We start from the raw sequence: 17,109 nt of genomic DNA on the forward strand, positions 1-17,109 counted from the left end.
CCCCCCCCAAAGTCAATACTTTGTAGAGCCACCTTTTGCAGCAATTACAGCTGCAAGTCTCTTGGGGTATGTATCTTTAAGCTTGGCACATCTAGCCACTGGGATTTTTGTCCATTCTTCAAGGCAAAACTGCTCCAGCTCCTTCAAGTTGGATGGGTTCTGCTGGTGTACAGCAATCTTCAAGTCATACCGCAGATTACCAATTGGATTGAGGTCTGGGCTTTGACTAGGCCATTCCAAGACATTTAAATGTTTCCCCTTAAACCACTCGAGTGTTGCTTTAGCAGTATGCTTAGGATCATTGTCCTGCTGGAAGGTGAACCTCTGTCCCAGTCTCAAATCTCTGGAAGACTGAAACAGGTTTCCCTCAAGAATTTCCCCTGTATTCTGACCAGTTTCCCAGTCCCTGCCGATGAAAAACATCCCCACAGCATGATGCTGCCACCACCATGCTTCACTGTGGGGATGGTGTTCTCGGGGTGATGAGAGGTGTTGGGTTTGAGCCAGACATAGCGTTTTCCTTGATGGCCAAAAAGCTCAATTTTAGTCTCATCTGACCAGAGTACCTTCTTCCATATGTTTGGGGAGTCTCCCACATGCCTTTTGGCGAACACCAAACGTGTTTGCTTATTTTTTTCTTAAGCAATGCCTTTTTTTGGTTATCTTTGGTCTCTTTGTTGCCTCTCTGATTAATGCCCTCCTTGCCTGGTCCGTGAGTTTTGGTGGGCGGCCCTCTCTTGCCAGGTTTGTTGTGGTGCCATATTCTTTTCATTTTTTAATAATGGCTTTAATGGTGCTCCGTGGGATGTTCAAAGTTTCGGATATTTTTTTATAACCCAACCCTGACCTGTACTTCTCCACAACTTTGTCCTTGACCTGTTTGGAGAGCTTCTTGGTCTTCATGGTGCCACTTGCTTGGTGGTGCCCCATGCTTAGTGGTGTTGCAGACTCTGGGGCCTTTCAGAACAGGTGTATATATACTGAGATCATGTGACAGATCATGTGACACTTAGATTGCACACAGGTGGACTTTATTTAACTAATTATGTGACTTCTGAAGGTAATTGGTTGCACCAGATCTTAATTAGAGGCTTAATAGCAAAGGGGGTGAATACATATGCACGCACCACTTTTCCGTTATTTATTTTTTAGAATTTTTTGAAACAAGTTATTTTTTTCATTTCACTTCACCAATTTGGACTATTTTGTGTATGTCCATTACATGAAATCTAAATAAAAATCCATTTTAATTCCAGGTTGTAAGGCAACAAAATAGGAAAAATGCCAAGGGGGGTCAATACTTTCGCAAGCCACTGTAACCACTGTATATATAATTTTTTTTTTGTCTGTTACTTTATTAAATTCTATTTTGTCTTTTTAGGAACTATTGTTCATGATTACACTCTCTAAGTAAGAGGCTAATCTAAAGTACCCACTATATCATGCTGCTCACGTGACTCCACCAGTCAATCTAAATACTTTTATTGAACATAAGAACATAAGAACATAAGAAAGTTTACAAACGAGAGGAGGCCATTTGGCCCATCTTGCTCGTTTGGTTGTTAGTAGCTTATTGATCCCAGAATCTCATCAAGCAGCTTCTTGAAGGATCCCAGAGTGTCAGCTTCAACAACATTACTGGGGAGTTGATTCCAGACCCTCACAATTCTCTGTGTAAAAAAGTGCCTCCTATTTTCTGTTCTGAATGCCCCTTTGTCTAATCTCCATTTGTGACCCCTGGTCCTTGTTTCTTTTTTCAGGCTGAAAAAGTTCCTTGGGTTGACACTGTCAATACCTTTCAGATTTGAATGCTTGAATTAGGTCGCCACGTAGTCTTCTTTGTTCAAGACTGAACAGATTAAATTCTTTTAGCCTGTCTGCATATGACATGCCTTTTAAGCCTGGAATAATTCTGGTCGCTCTTCTTTGCACTCTTTCTAGAGCAGCAATATCTTTTTTATAGCGAGGTGACCAGAACTGAACACAATATTCAAGATGAGGTCTTACTAGTGCATTGTACAGTTTTAACATTACTTCCCTTGATTTAAATTCAACACTTTTCACAATGTATCCGAGCATCTTGTTAGCCTTTTTTATAGCTTCCCCACATTGTCTAGATGAAGACATTTCTGAGTCAACAAAAACTCCTAGGTCTTTTTCATAGATTCCTTCTCCAATTTCAGTATCTCCCATATGATATTTATAATGTACATTTTTATTTCCTGCGTGCAGTACCTTACACTTTTCTCTATTAAATGTCATTTGCCATGTGTCTGCCCAGTTCTGAATCTTGTCTAGATCATTTTGAATGACCTTTGCTGCTACAACAGTGTTTGCCACTCCTCCTACCTTTGTGTCGTCTGCAAATTTAACAAGTTTGCTTACTATACCAGAATCTAAATCATTAATGTAGATTAGGAATAGCAGAGGACCTAATACTGATCCCTGTGGTACACCACTGGTTACCACACTCCATTCTGAGGTTTTTCCTCTAATCAGTACTTTCTGTTTTCTACATGTTAACCACTCCCTAATCCATGTACATGTGTTTCCTTGAATTCCAACTGCGTTCAGTTTGAGAATTAATCTTTTGTGCGGGACTTTGTCAAAAGCTTTCTGGAAATCTAAATAAACCAAGTCATATGCTTTGCAATTATCCATTATCGATGTTGCATCCTCAAAAAAATCAAGCAAGTTAGTTAGACACGATCTCCCTTTCCTAAAACCATGTTGACTGTCTCCCAGGACCCTGTTACCATATAGGTAATTTTCCATTTTGGATCTTATTATAGTTTCCATAAGTTTGCATATAATAGAAGTCAGGCTTACTGGTCTGTAGTTACCTGGTTCAGTTTTGTTTCCCTTTTTGTGGATCGGTATTACGTTTGCAATTTTCCAGTCTGTTGGTACCACCCCTGTGTCAAGAGACTGCTGCATGATCTTGGTTAGCGGTTTGTAAATTACTTCTTTCATTTCTTTGAGTACTACTGGGAGGATCTCATCCAGCCCAGGGGATTTGTTTATTTTAAGAGCTCCTAGTCCCTTTAACACTTCTGCCTCAGTTATGCTAAAGTTATTTAAAACTGGATAGGAACTGGATGACATGTGGGGCATGCTGTCAGTATCTTTCTTTGTAAAAACTTGTGAAAAGTAATCATTTAATATATTGATTTGAGAGAAAAAAAATTCAAATTACGTACTGAAAAGTGATTGTTATTTTTGATTGTTTACTGAAATTCGCAGATAAAATGTTATTAGGCCTATATTAATCCTTAATTTAGAGGAGCATCATCAATGTCATCATGACCTTGCAGCATTACAGTATATCATTCAGAAAGAAATGTAACAAGCAGTTCTTTTTCTTTTAACCTTTGTTACATATGACTTGTGTGATTCAAAACGGTTATGTTTTTGAAAATCAGGACATTTAATCTACATATTGCATGTGTTGTAATGAATTGTACCATCACAGAGCAGGATAGTGATAACGCTATGTATGTAATTAAATGGTATTTTATTTTTGTTTGTGTGTGGTTTTTGTTTTTAATAGGAAAGATATTCCTACATCTGCCCAGATATCGTTAAAGAGTTTTCAAAATATGACGCAGATCCTGATAAATGGATCAAGAAATACAAAGGTATTAATGCTATCAACAAAAAGGAATTTCTTATAGATGTTGGCTATGAGAGGTTCCTTGGGCCTGAGATCTTCTTTCATCCAGAGGTAAGGTTACTTTTTTTGTGCGTCATTAAAGTTTTTTTGCAAAAGAGCACCATCTGGTGGCTACAATATTATTTATATTGTAATACATTGAATATATTTCCTGATAATAGTAAAGTGCTCCAGATATGCTTCCTGCAGTATGATACTAAAGTTTAGCCAAAATAAGACCCTGTATTGTTTGTTCTTATAAAGTGTCTCTAAAGGTTTACCTTTACTGTACATATGTTCTGTCCTACACTTTCTGTATTGAAAACATGAAAGCAGCAAGTCTGATAATTTCATATAATAACGTAGTTAAGATATCAATAATTCTGTTTATATATGTGTTTTCTACTGTTATCACAATCGTATATCTCTTGTAGTTTGCCAACCCTGATTTTGTGCAGCCCATTTCAGACGTAGTGGATGAAGTAATACAGTATTGCCCCATAGATGTCAGGCGGCCATTGTACAAGGTAAAACCATTTTACTACATATCAACTTCCTTAAACCAAAAACTCAAGAAGAGAACGGAATAAATATAAAACTGCATAGTCTGGCCAGCGATGACAAACATTACCAATATGTATAAACTGTACAATATAGTGAACTGACTATAGTGTGTTTTAAATCTCAGAGCTTTGTATGGTCTCGTATTTTCCTGCATGAGACGCACACATTTATGTGAGTGCTTTTTTTTTTGCTATTGCGTTGGTGTTAAAAATGTACCAAGTGCTTCTTTCACATACTTAGTGCTGCACTTCCCAGTCCCAGGATTTCAGAGACATTGGTTTGGACCATACTGACTGAAATTAGGTTTTGCAGAAACACAACGTGCTCTAACGTGCTGTTTATTCTCTGTGATATTTATTGGCCATCCCGGGACAGCAGATCATCCCTAACATTGCTTTTCATGGCCCGATGCTGTACCCAGAGCGCTCAGGGCTGGAGTGACAAGTACCACTTTGTAATTCTGGGGTTCTGGTCCTTCATTGTTTGGAGCCATTTTAGTGGTGCATATTCGATTTATCAGAACAAATCCCAGGGGATGGAGGAACTCAACTGGATATTTTATGGCTAATCACTCTCTGTCAAGGAGAATGTTGTCTTGGCAAATGGGTTTCCTACTCAGAAAGAGAACACGGTGCTCAGCCTCGCCTGTCTCCTGACACAGAGCAGTTTGCCGGCAGCCAAGCTGCTCTGAGGGGCCGCAGGATTGCTGCAACTTATTGAAGCAATTTCCCCAATCCTGAAATAACTACATTGTAACAGGATGGCTGAGTGATGACGTCCCAGACCAGAAAGCTGACAGAGACACAGGTACTTGTGGGGTTGAACGCACCGGTGTACAACAAAAAATAAACAAAACACTTTCACCAAAAAGAGAAAAAAAAAAAAAAAAAAAAAAAAGGTTTAATCAAAATAGTCTCAAACACAAACAGAACTACTGACACCAAACAAATACTGTGCTGGCCTTCCCAGCATGAGTAGCAATTGCTTTATTTTTTCTCCTGTCTCTCTCACGTACCCCCTCCTCCAAACACACAAACAGACAGGTTTATATACACGTGGCCATCTCTGACTCAACACCCAGTTAATCAATTCAGAGACGCCACATTCTGCACAGTCATTTTGGTGGTTTTTGGTTTTAAGGGTTTTAAGGGATTGTGGCAGGCTGGTGAGTGGATAGAGGCCCAGAGACAGACTGCAGTTCAAAAAAATAACTATTTTATTATAAATAAACAAAAATAAAGTGCACAAGGGCAAAATAACAGATACTCAAACACAAATAAAGCAAAAACAAAACTCACAAAAATAAAGTTTCCAGGCTGGGCAATGCCTTCACTGGATTTAGAAAATTCAAAAAACCACAAAACAAACACCAACCTGCTTCCTCAGCTCCCTCTCCCAAATGAGAAGCAGAGGCCTCCTTTTATATCAGGTGGCTGGGCGCTGATTGATCGTTAATCAACCTAATCAACTAATCAACCCCAGCCACCTGAACATAATAAACCCAGGCAGGTAGGGGAAGTTAACCCCATCCCTGCCAATTTAAAGGGCAGAGCTTTGCTCTGCCACACACCTCCCCCCATGTACAACGTACACCGGCCGCAATCGGCCAACTCCCCCCTTCCCCCCACCCTCCCCACCCCCCTCCCCCCAAGAGTCCAATTATGTCCCTTGGGTGGGCTGTTATGGTGGGTGGTGGTGGGCGGGGTTGATGTCGGAGCCCCCAAGCCTTCTTTGGTTGAGGGGGCCCCGAATCTCCAAGGTAGCACGGCGACGGCGGCCCGGGTCCCTCTGGTGGCGGAGGCGGCGACGGCGGCCCGGCTCCCTCTGGTGGCGGAGGCGGCGACGGCGGCCCGGCTCCCTCTGGTGGCGGAGGCGGCGACGGCGGCCCGGCTCCCTCTGGTGGCGGAGGCGGCGACGGCGGCCCGGCTCCCTCTGGTGGCGGAGGCGGCGACGGCGGCCCGGCTCCCTCTGGTGGCGGAGGCGGCGACGGCGGCCCGGCTCCCTCTGGTGGCGGAGGCGGCGACGGCGGCCCGGCTCCCTCTGGTGGCGGAGGCGGCGACGGCGGCCCGGCTCCCTCTGGTGGCGGAGGCGGCCCCTCCCTCTCGGGCTCTGAGAGCGGCGGCGGCTCCTCCCTCTCGGGCTCTGAGAGCGGCGACGGTGGCTCCTCCCTCTCGGGCTCTGAGAGCGGCGACGGTGGCTCCTCCCTCTCGGGCTCTGAGAGCGGCGACGGCGGCTCCTCCCTCTCGGGCTCTGGGAGCGGCGGCGGCTCCTCCCTCTCGGGCTCTGAGAGCGGCGGCGGCTCCTCCCTCTCGGGCTCTGAGAGCGGCGGCGGCTCCTCACCCCTCTCTGGCTCTGGGGACGACGGCAGATCCTCCTCCCTCTCTGGCTCTGGGAGCGACGGCGGCTCCTCACCCCTCTCTGGCTCTGGGAGCGACGGCGGCTCCTCACTCCTCTCTGGCTCTGGGAGTGACGGAGGCTCCTCCTCCCTCTCTGGCTCTGGGAGCGACAGCAGATCCTCCTCCCTCTCTGGCTCTGGGAGCGACGGCAGATCCTCCTCCCTCTCTGGCTCTGGGAGCGACAGCAGATCCTCCTCCCTCTCTGGCTCTGGGAGCGACGGCAGCTCCTCACTCCTCTCTGGCTCTGGGAGTGACGGAGGCTCCTCCTCCCTCTCTGGCTCTGGGAGCGACAGCAGATCCTCCTCCCTCTCTGGCTCTGGGAGCGACAGCAGATCCTCACCCCTCTCTGGCTCTGGGAGCGACGGCAGCTCCTCACCCCTCTCTGGCTCTGGGAGCGACGGCAGCTCCTCCTCCCTCTCTGGCTCTGGGAGCGACGGCAGCTCCTCACCCCTCTCTGGCTCTGGGAGCGACGGCAGATCCTCCTCCCTCTCTGGCTCTGGGAGCGACGGCAGATCCTCCTCCCTCTCTGGCTCTGGGAGCGACGGCAGCTCCTCACCCCTCTCTGGCTCTGGGAGCGACGGCAGATCCTCCTCCCTCTCTGGCTCTGGGAGCGACAGCAGATCCTCCTCCCTCTCTGGCTCTGGGAGCGACGGCAGCTCCTCACTCCTCTCTGGCTCTGGGAGCGACGGCAGCTCCTCCTCCCTCTCTGGCTCTGGGAGCGACAGCAGATCCTCCTCCCTCTCTGGCTCTGGGAGCGACAGCAGATCCTCCTCCCTCTCTGGCTCTGGGAGCGACAGCAGATCCTCACCCCTCTCTGGCTCTGGGAGCGACGGCAGCTCCTCACCCCTCTCTGGCTCTGGGAGCGACGGCAGCTCCTCACCCCTCTCTGGCTCTGGGGGCGACGGCGGCTCACCTCTCTTTATTGGAGTGACCGGTGGATCTCCCATGTCTACCGCCAGGTAATTAACCACCATGAGGGCAACCTCTGGGAAGGAGGCCGGGTGGTGCTGTTCCTCCCACTGTTCCCACCTCTCCCCATCTCGACGCCACAGCGTGTTGATAACTATGGGGAGATCGTGGATGAGGTCTGCCTCAGGGTGCATCAACCAGTCCCAGATCTCCTGGGACGGTGGTGAAGGTGGTGGTGCTGGAGGTAGTGGGGTGGCCCCTGATGCCCGGGGTGAACACGGCACCTCTTCCTGGGCCTGGTTGTAGGGGCATCCTGCCCAGTTGTGGCCGTCCTCCTCACACCGGCCACACCAGTTTGCCGGTGGCACGTCTGGGCAGGACCGCCAACGATGGTCCTCCTTCCCACACCAGGAACACCAGGGGAAGAGGCTGGCCGGGTCCTCCAGCGGTGGCTGCAGCAGCTTACATTTCTTCAGCTGCTGCTTGTCCTGCCTTTTCCACTGTCTGCTCTTCTTTCCCATTTTTTTTTAAAAAAAAAAAAAAATAAATAAATAAATACTGCTCTGAGCCTCTAGGTGGCGCTATCCCACTTCTGACACCAAATGTGGCAGGCTGGCGAGTGGATAGAGGCCCAGAGACAGACTGCAGTTCAAAAAAATAACTATTTTATTATAAATAAACAAAAATAAAGTGCACAAGGGCAAAATAACAGATACTCAAACACAAATAAAGCAAAAACAAAACTCACAAAAATAAAGTTTCCAGGCTGGGCAATGCCTTCACTGGATTTAGAAAATTCAAAAACCACAAAACAAACACCAACCTGCTTCCTCAGCTCCCTCTCCCAAATGAGAAGCAGAGGCCTCCTTTTATATCAGGTGGCTGGGCGCTGATTGATCGTTAATCAACCTAATCAACTAATCAACCCCAGCCACCTGAACATAATAAACCCAGGCAGGTAGGGGAAGTTAACCCCATCCCTGCCAATTTAAAGGGCAGAGCTTTGCTCTGCCACAGAGATATATTACATTATACCTAAAAGCCCCGGGAGCAGTCACATTGACGGCCACACAGAAAACAACTGTATTATGATTATACAGAACGGTATTTTACTTTATTATTTTTATTTACCAGTCCGTAATGTGCTGTAATTAGATTTGTCTTTACTCTCTGCCTGAGTGAATGACTGACAGTCTATTGTTTTTCAATCAGCCTTTTCAAAGGCTGGCACCTGCTTGCCAGCTGTGCTGTTTTGGTCATTCAGTTAGCATCGGGACTAGTGAAAATAAATACCAGGGACCGTGGAGTTTTACAACGCAAGAAAATATCGCGTTGATGTTTTGGATCAGGTGGCATGGAAGTGTTCTGTGAAAGCTGGCTCCCAACGGTGGCTGTTCAGGTGTTTTACAATGTATTGGACCTAGCAGCCATCAACTCCTGGGTACTTTAAAAAAGAATGCACGGAGAAGAATTTACAGAGGAGAGAATATAATTTACAGTTAGCACAGGAACTTCACAAGAAGCATTTGGAACAGAGGGAGACTACCAAGCGTGTACCCACAGTTGAAGCTGGCAACCCCGCTGAGAGCCGCAGAAGACACCAATGCCAGGTTGGTAAGTGTAATAAAAATAAAGTTTTGGGCAGTTGTTCCCTGTGGAGAAGCGCATTATCTGTATTAATTGTGAACAGCCTTAACTCAAGGTAAAGGAACAAATTAGACTTTTTTTTATAACTATAACTTGTGCTGTGCGCTTTTGTAGAACGTTTTCTTCTAAGTTTATTTATCTACGTTGTTCAGTTGATTTTGCGCATCTGATAATAAACTGATTGCTGTTGAAAAATTAATAATGCATTGCTATCGTTTCAGTTTTATAAATGTTGTAAACACTGATGTCTGTTCAGATGTTTATTACATTTTCTTGTTTTGATTGGTAAAATAAATGTTCATGTTTGTGTGTGTGTGTGTGTGTATATATATATGCATGCATGCATGGATGCTTCGGTTGTTCAGATGTTTGTAACATACTCAATAAAAAAAACAAAAAAACTAATGAAATCCAACTGCTTCTCCTTTCGTTATACTATTTCCAGTGTATTGAATACAACCATCAGAAAGACGGCTGCGGGGCTTCTAGGTATCAGTATATGTCCAGTCCTTCTAGTGGTAATACATGTGACCATCTCTGAATCAACACCTCAATTATTCAATTCAGAGACCCCACATTCTGCACAGGGTTTAATACACGTGACCATCTCCGTATCAACACCTCAGTTATTCAATTCAGAGACCCCACATTCTGCACAGGGTTTAATACACGTGACCATCTCCGTATCAACACCTCAGTTATTCAATTCAGAGACCCCACATTCTGCACAGGGTTTAATACACTTGACCATCTCCATATCAACACATCAATTATTCAATTCAGAGACCCCACATTCTGCACAGGGTTTAATACACATGACCGTCTCCATATCAACACTTCAATTATTCAATTCAGAGACCCCACATTCTGCACAGGGTTTAATACACGTGACCATCTCCGAATCAACACCCAATCAATTCAGAGATACCACATTCTGCACAGGGTGGGTGGAGGGCTTAGTTTGGCCAGGGTGTCGTCAGCTCACCACGCACCAGCGACCCCTTTGGTCTGGCTGGAACTGTGAGGTGGCTGCATGGTGGGCCTGCAATGTGTAAAAGAAGCGGTCGGCTGACGGCACACGCTTCGGAGGTCAGTGTATGTTCATCTTCGCCGCTTCTGAGTCAGCGCGGGGGATGGTAGCGGTGAGCTGAGCCTAAAAATAATTGGCTATTTCAAATTGGGGAGAAAATGATAAAAAACTATTTCCGACTACTAAATTTAAAGTAAGTAAGTAAGTAAGTAAGTAAGTAAGTAAGTAAGTAAATAAATAAATAAATAGTCCTGGTGACCCCTCAGCAACTTCTCCATTGGCCTCTGAAAAGTACCTGGGGCTCTGTGCAAGCCGAAAGGCAACACAGTGAATTGATGTAACCCTTGAGGTGCTGCAAATACATGGGCCCCCCTGTTACACTCATCGACCGTTTAACACCACGAGCAGTGAGGGGAATATCGCTATGAACAGATGTGATGTCACTGACGCATTGGTATGTGATCAAGTGTGGCAGAAGCAAATCCATGTATTGTCAGACCCGTGTGCACAAACTTTATCATCCAGGTGTAGTACCATTTTAAATCTGTGAAACTGGACTGTTTCTTCATTTGACACATGAGATTTTCAATATATGTGTTTAAATCCCTGTTTTTTTTTATCCATTTCCTATTTTTTCAATTGGAGCATGATCAACAAGATTTAACATTCTAAATATTTCTAGTTTTTAAACTCTTTTAAAATGTAAATTCAGATAAAGACACTGTATCAAAGCTTCAGTAATTATGTATATATTTTATTTTCTATAAAGTAAATGAATAAATATTTAAATAGGTATGTGGCAGGATGGTTCGAGTGGTGATGTACCCAGACCAGGAAGCTGATACAGACACACAGACACGGGTACTGTGAGCTGAAAGCTCTGGTGCCTGTATTTATTGAAACAACAAAAATAAACAAAACACTTTCACAAAAACACGGCTCACCGAGCCAAAACAAAAGGTTTGACAGACAAAATCTCGAACACAGAAGATGTACTGTGCTGGTCCCTCCAGCGTGAGTAGTAATTATAATTCTTTCTTTTACTTGAGTTTCTTTTCCTTACTTTAATCTTTCTCCTCCACTCTCATTCCTCTTTCCTGAACACTAGCACAGTGCTGGTCTTTCCAGCACTCATAGCAATTGTTTACTTTCTGTTTACTTTCGTTTTACTTCTCTCCGCTCTCTCGTTCTCCACTCTCTAACACATGGTCTTTCCTTAAACACTTCAGATTCATGATACCATCCACACTTTGATTGCACTGCATCCAAGCTAGGTGGCACTGTATGACTTAAAAAGACCTGATGTGGAAAACATTATGTTGCATAGACATGTACAAATAAGTAAATCCGAGAAAAATATGAACTAGATTTTAAATATAATGGAAATATACACCAAGCAAATTGAAGGGACAAGACAGGATGACTTGTTTACACTGGACTGCACTAATTTAGGACTAATAAGGAGATTGGTCCACATTGCTTTGGCAGTTCAAGGAACATTTCAAAAGGTTGTTTTTCAGAATGTGCATACATGCCTTCGTAGCAATGCATCTGTATGAGGGGTATATATTTACATTTATTATCTGAGAGACATTTGAGTATTTGTGCCCTAGCCACCAGATAAGAAATGAAATCTTGAAACGAAGTGAACAACTCGGAGGAAGATTGACGACAGACTCTGTAAATAAGCTTGACCTCTTACATTTTAAGCATGTTTCATTGCATTGTGCAAAGCACCCATTTGTATCTGTTTTATGTTCAAGTCTGTTTGGGTGGCAGGCTAGATCTGACCTGAATTGCAATGTCTAAATTATATGTATAAAATCAAATTCTGCTCTGATCAGCATTGCTCGACATCCTAAACCAAGATTGCCCACACATTATATTTACTACAGGGGGGAGGATTTGCCTTGGTTTTCACGAAGGGGAAAATCTAGGTTGCCATGTTAATGGAGTGCTGTAGCTGTTCCACTGATGAGGGTGGAAGAATAACCAAAGAGTGGTTTGTTAATACTGCCATACTAAAGAGTGGAATGAGCACAGCACGTGTATGGAAAATAAACTGTTTAAAGCTTAATTACACTTAATGGAATTATTTCAAACTGCATCTGCAACGCAGCGTAATTTGAAATGGTGCAATTCTTTCATTGAATATAAAGTTACTGATTCTGCAGCGCGGAATACTAAAAGTGTTTTTATAAAGTGCCTTGAAAGGGAAGGTGATGGATTTTATGTTTCCCCGTTTTTCTCCTGGCCTGCATAAAACTATTGCAAAGCATTGCCCCTTAGCATAGGCCCTATTGCATTGCTGTAGGCACACTTAAGGTGATTTGGTGAGGGCAGGCAATTAATAGATTGTATGGATTTTTCTTCCCAACCTCATTAACAACACTTTGACCCCTGTTATGAGAGATGGCCTACTGTAAGTGTTGCTGCAGACTCCCCAGTAGCCAGTATGTGTCAATATGTGGTACTGATTATCAACCAGTTTATCAGTCGTAAAGGGTATTTTAATGTCATTTCCCAGTTTGTCCGTTCTCCAGGGGACTAACTGCTGACCTTGCTGAGCAGAGCTACTCCCCTTGGCGTGAGTGATCATGAGCCACCCTCACCCTGGTTGGACAGGATATCAGTATCCACCTTTTCTTTGAAGTAGGGTTGAACCTCATGACGTATTTCTTATCCCGGAATGTCCTATTGATTTATTTGACTGGGTCAATTCTCCAGTGGATGTTCACACATATTACAACAAATAGTAATTTCACACAATTGAAAGATATGAGGGAAATCATTGTTTTTGGTAGACTGGAAGCTAAAACAACTTGTTATCCATGAAAGACAGAACAGCATCAAAAGATGCTTCCCTCTAACCCTATCACCACACCTGATGAGTGTACCCAGCAGGTGCAGTGTATTTGCACAGGTTTCACTGTTGATGGCACCCTACACAGTTTCATGTAATTGGGCTCTATATTTGTGAAATACATGTTGGTATCCCTCCTGTTCCCTTCATGCAATTAAAGTGGCAAAAGATAAATGTTTAAATGTAGCAGACAGGTGGGGTTCTGTCTGAATTTGATGACTTTAAATTGTGCTAGCTCAGGGCTATAGAACATATAGGTTGTTAGTTGAAAAGCGAACTGGGATTTCTGAGCTGCAAGGGGTGCATTGACAGGTGGGTTTTGTTCTCGCCATTTGGGAGCCACAATTGAGAAAGTGATTGAGCTATCACTTTGAAATCCATGCATGTCCCCTGGTTTGATTCTCTGAAACATGGAACTCAGAACCGTATCTTATAGGTTCTCAGAAAACAGAATCTAAAGTGTGTCATTTCAAAAGCATTCACAATGCACAGTGTGTGATGCAGTGACCTCTCTCTGGGAGTTATATATATATAGTATATTCATGTTACATTTAAAATGACTAACTGTAAACTGCATGGATTTTTCCTTTTTCTCTTTATTGTATATTATAGAATATCGTCCTTTCAGGAGGATCCACAATGTTCAGGGACTTTGGACGACGTTTACAGAGGGATCTGAAGAGAGTAGTAGATGCAAGGTTAAAACTTAGTGCAGAGTTAAGCGGTGGCAGGATAAAGGTATGTACGTAAAATAAATGCAGTCCTGGTATTAAAATGATGTGGGGTGTGACTACAGATTAATTACCTGTATCACTGGAGCTTTACTGTTGGGCTGCTGGTATATACAGGGCTATTCATAGTGCAACACACCAAAGGATGTTTACAGGAAGACAGGGACACATAAAACATGTTTTTAATGAAGTCTGCTGTGCAAAGAAACAAAGCACATACAGAGGACATGTGTTAAATATTTTCAAGTATAAAACTCTTCTTTTTTTTTTTTTGTTCAGCCCAAACCAATTGAAGTTCAAGTGATAACACATCACATGCAGCGCTATGCAGTTTGGTTTGGAGGATCCATGCTGGCTTCAACAGTAAGTACAAATCTCATGCATAATTCCTCCAAGAGTTGTAATCTAATACAGTGTATACATTATATATAGGGCTTCTGTATTTTTTACCTATTTTTGAATTATGTAAATCTTTTTTTTTTTCGGGGCCTTCACTTTTTGCTGTATGAAAGTACTGTTTTCTGTTACTTTCCAAAATTCATAGGTGTTTTTTTCTGTCACAATATGTGCTGTATAGTAACTTGACAGTATTTCACACTTCAATTGTACCTTTGTTCCTTTGATGTAGTTATTCGTATACAGTATCCAGTGGAAGTATGAGACTATGGTTAATAAAGACGGTTAGGGTTCAAATCCCTGGCTCAATGGGTTAATAATACTAATAATAATAATAATATTAATAATAATAATAATAATAATAATAATAATACAGATGTACCCGCTTTATATCAGGATTGCCGTGCAGGCATAATTCGTGATATAAAGTTGGTCATGATATAAACTGGATTTCACGTTTGCACATTTATGAGGGCGAGAAAAAAAAGAAAGAAAACTAACATTGAATTAAAGAAGAGTATTTGTATAATGTACATTTAGTCATTTATACAAGTGCATCTAGTTTACTACAGGACAAATACGTTTTGTATCATTAAATGAAACTAAGCAGTTTGTGTCATTGTCTAAAGGCGTGAATTGTCGGCTGATGAGAACTGTCAGTTAGGTGCTGCACTTAGGGTTCTTTTTGTGTGCAATTGTGAGACTGACTTTGTTAAAGAAGAAATGTTTGGCAATGTTGGTGTTTTGTAACTGAACTGTATCCTGTTAAGACCGCTCACGCAGCATTTGACAGGCTGCACAAAATGTCAGTTTATCAGCCGAGATGATTATTGGTTGTTAGTTGCGTTGAAAATGAATTATATCCTGTGGTTACCATGTAAAGCCCGGCCACCCAGTATTTGACAGGCTTGACAAAACGTGACAATAAGCGAGTTTGTGAGATGATAGTAAGAGAGGTCATTTCTCAAAGAACCTATGGTACATGGAGAGTGGTTTTTGAAAAACTGTGATAATAATGTGGTATTAAGCAAGGTGATATAAAACGAGTTCATCTATATATAAAAGTTTTTAGTTTTTTTTTAAATTTGCATTTCTTTTCTTTTGCAGCCTGAGTTTTTCCAAGTGTGCCACACTAAGAAGGATTATGAAGAATACGGTCCCAGTATCTGTCGCCACAACGCTGTTTTTGGAGTCATGTCATAATGTTTGCCTTTCAGCATTTAAACACCATAGGATAAATAGCACAGACAGAGAGATATTTACTGCTGCAGGAGCTTGGCATGCTGGTGTAGGAGCTGGGTAAGCTCCTACTGCAGTCAGAGCCTTTTCAAGTGAAACCATTATGTGCTGACTGTTTTCCAGGAGCTCTTTAACGTCCTTTGTAACCAACAGAGCATATTTTGTGAAAAGGTTCATTCACTATTCAAATATTTGAGCTTTGAATGAGGAAGAAATAAAATAAAGGTGTCTGCAAAAAAACAATCAAATGAAATAAAGCAGGGAGTGCTTTAATATTGTATATACAGTATATACAGAGAGTATAATCCTTAACATGCACACAGATTTGTGTTTATATTTCATAGCATTTTATATTGCAGAACGACTGACAGAATGATCAGAATTGGAAAGCTGCTTCAGTGGTGCGGTGGTGTTTTGAAACCAAAAAAGTGTCTAGTTTAAGTCCTGAAGCATGTGAATATTTAATAGGTTTTAACTTATCTTTCAAGTGATTTAGTTTACTCCATGCGTTGCAGACTGTTATTATAAAATGCTATTTTTCAGAAACGTGTGTGTGTGTGTGTGTGTGTGTGTGTGTGTGTGTATATATATATATATATATATATATATATATATATATATATATATATATATAATCTAATGTTCTCTCCTTTCATTTGTAAAATAGTAACGACACATTAAACAAACCTAAAAAGCATGTCTATAACAGTAGAGTAAGTTAGTACTTGGAGGTTCGTGCTGACTGGAGGTTGTAACAGCTATTGTGGACTGTTGTTAATAAAGGCCCTTCATATTTTCTATAGTGGATTTCTTTCTTTTTTTGTCAAAGATAGCTACCTTTCTATCCTTATGACTTTCTACTGTCAGAGACCTGTAAAAAGTGTTTGACCACCCCCTTGTGGAATACCATGCCAGGTGCTTATTTGCATTTAATCCCATGGAGAGACTTGTCTAAATTCACGGTATGATAGCAGCACAATTTTAGTAGGTAGAGCAATATGCAACAGTCCAGATCTAACCAGTCATCCAAAAACAACCGTGTGGAAGAACAGAAGGGAGAACCTGTGCTGCTGCCAGAGCTAACCAGATATCTGGTGTCACAAAACGTGTGCTATCCCTCTTGCAGCTTGTTCAGAATACCGCTGCTAGAATTCTGAATAAAACCAGGAAAAGTGAACATATTACCCCTGTTTTGGCCTCTTTACACCGGCTCCCTATGCAGTATAGAATTGATTTTAAGATTTTGAATTTATCAAAAAAAATGGTTTATTTGCAAGGGTTACTGGCCCCGTATCTTCCAAACCGCACTCTAAGATCACAGGATGCGGGGCGGCTGGTTATTCCAAGAGTCAACAAGAGCAACACGGGAGGAGGGAAGGCTTTTTCTTGTAGAGCTCCTAAATTATGGGATGCTCTGCCTTTGTTGGTCAGGGAAGCTGGGACCGTTATAGTTTTCAAATCAAGACTAAAAACGCACTTTTATAAAATGGCTTTCTTATCTTAGCGGGTTTTAATGTAATTTAAAAAATGCTGCTTTTGTATTGTGTGTATACTGTTATTTAAGCCTGTTATGTAAATGGTCTGACTGGCAGTTGTATGTGTGACATGTTATACAATTTTATTGTGGTTTGTTCTATTTTTCTACTATGTACAGTACATTGCTTTGCGATTCTTTTCTATAA

The 17,109-nt window shown here is 42.6% G+C and overlaps 1 protein-coding gene across 3 annotated transcripts in view; it reads left to right on the forward strand.

The window, feature by feature from the left end:
- LOC121314056 (actin-related protein 3B-like) overlaps positions 1-16,032 on the forward strand; it is a 28,077-nt gene extending 12,045 nt beyond the window's left edge. For all 3 annotated transcript variants that reach the window (XM_041246860.1, XM_041246862.1, XM_041246861.1), the window contains 5 exons: positions 3,551-3,724; positions 4,087-4,179; positions 13,674-13,799; positions 14,072-14,155; positions 15,296-16,032. In XM_041246860.1, coding sequence (XP_041102794.1) covers positions 3,551-3,724; positions 4,087-4,179; positions 13,674-13,799; positions 14,072-14,155; positions 15,296-15,391 — 573 coding nt within the window. In that variant the 3' untranslated portion in view covers positions 15,392-16,032. The remainder of the gene's footprint in view (positions 1-3,550; positions 3,725-4,086; positions 4,180-13,673; positions 13,800-14,071; positions 14,156-15,295) is intronic.
- Positions 16,033-17,109: the final 1,077 nt, after the last annotated feature.

This window comes from Polyodon spathula, chromosome 4 (assembly GCF_017654505.1).
Source record: "Polyodon spathula isolate WHYD16114869_AA chromosome 4, ASM1765450v1, whole genome shotgun sequence".
Classification (NCBI taxonomy): domain Eukaryota; kingdom Metazoa; phylum Chordata; class Actinopteri; order Acipenseriformes; family Polyodontidae; genus Polyodon; species Polyodon spathula.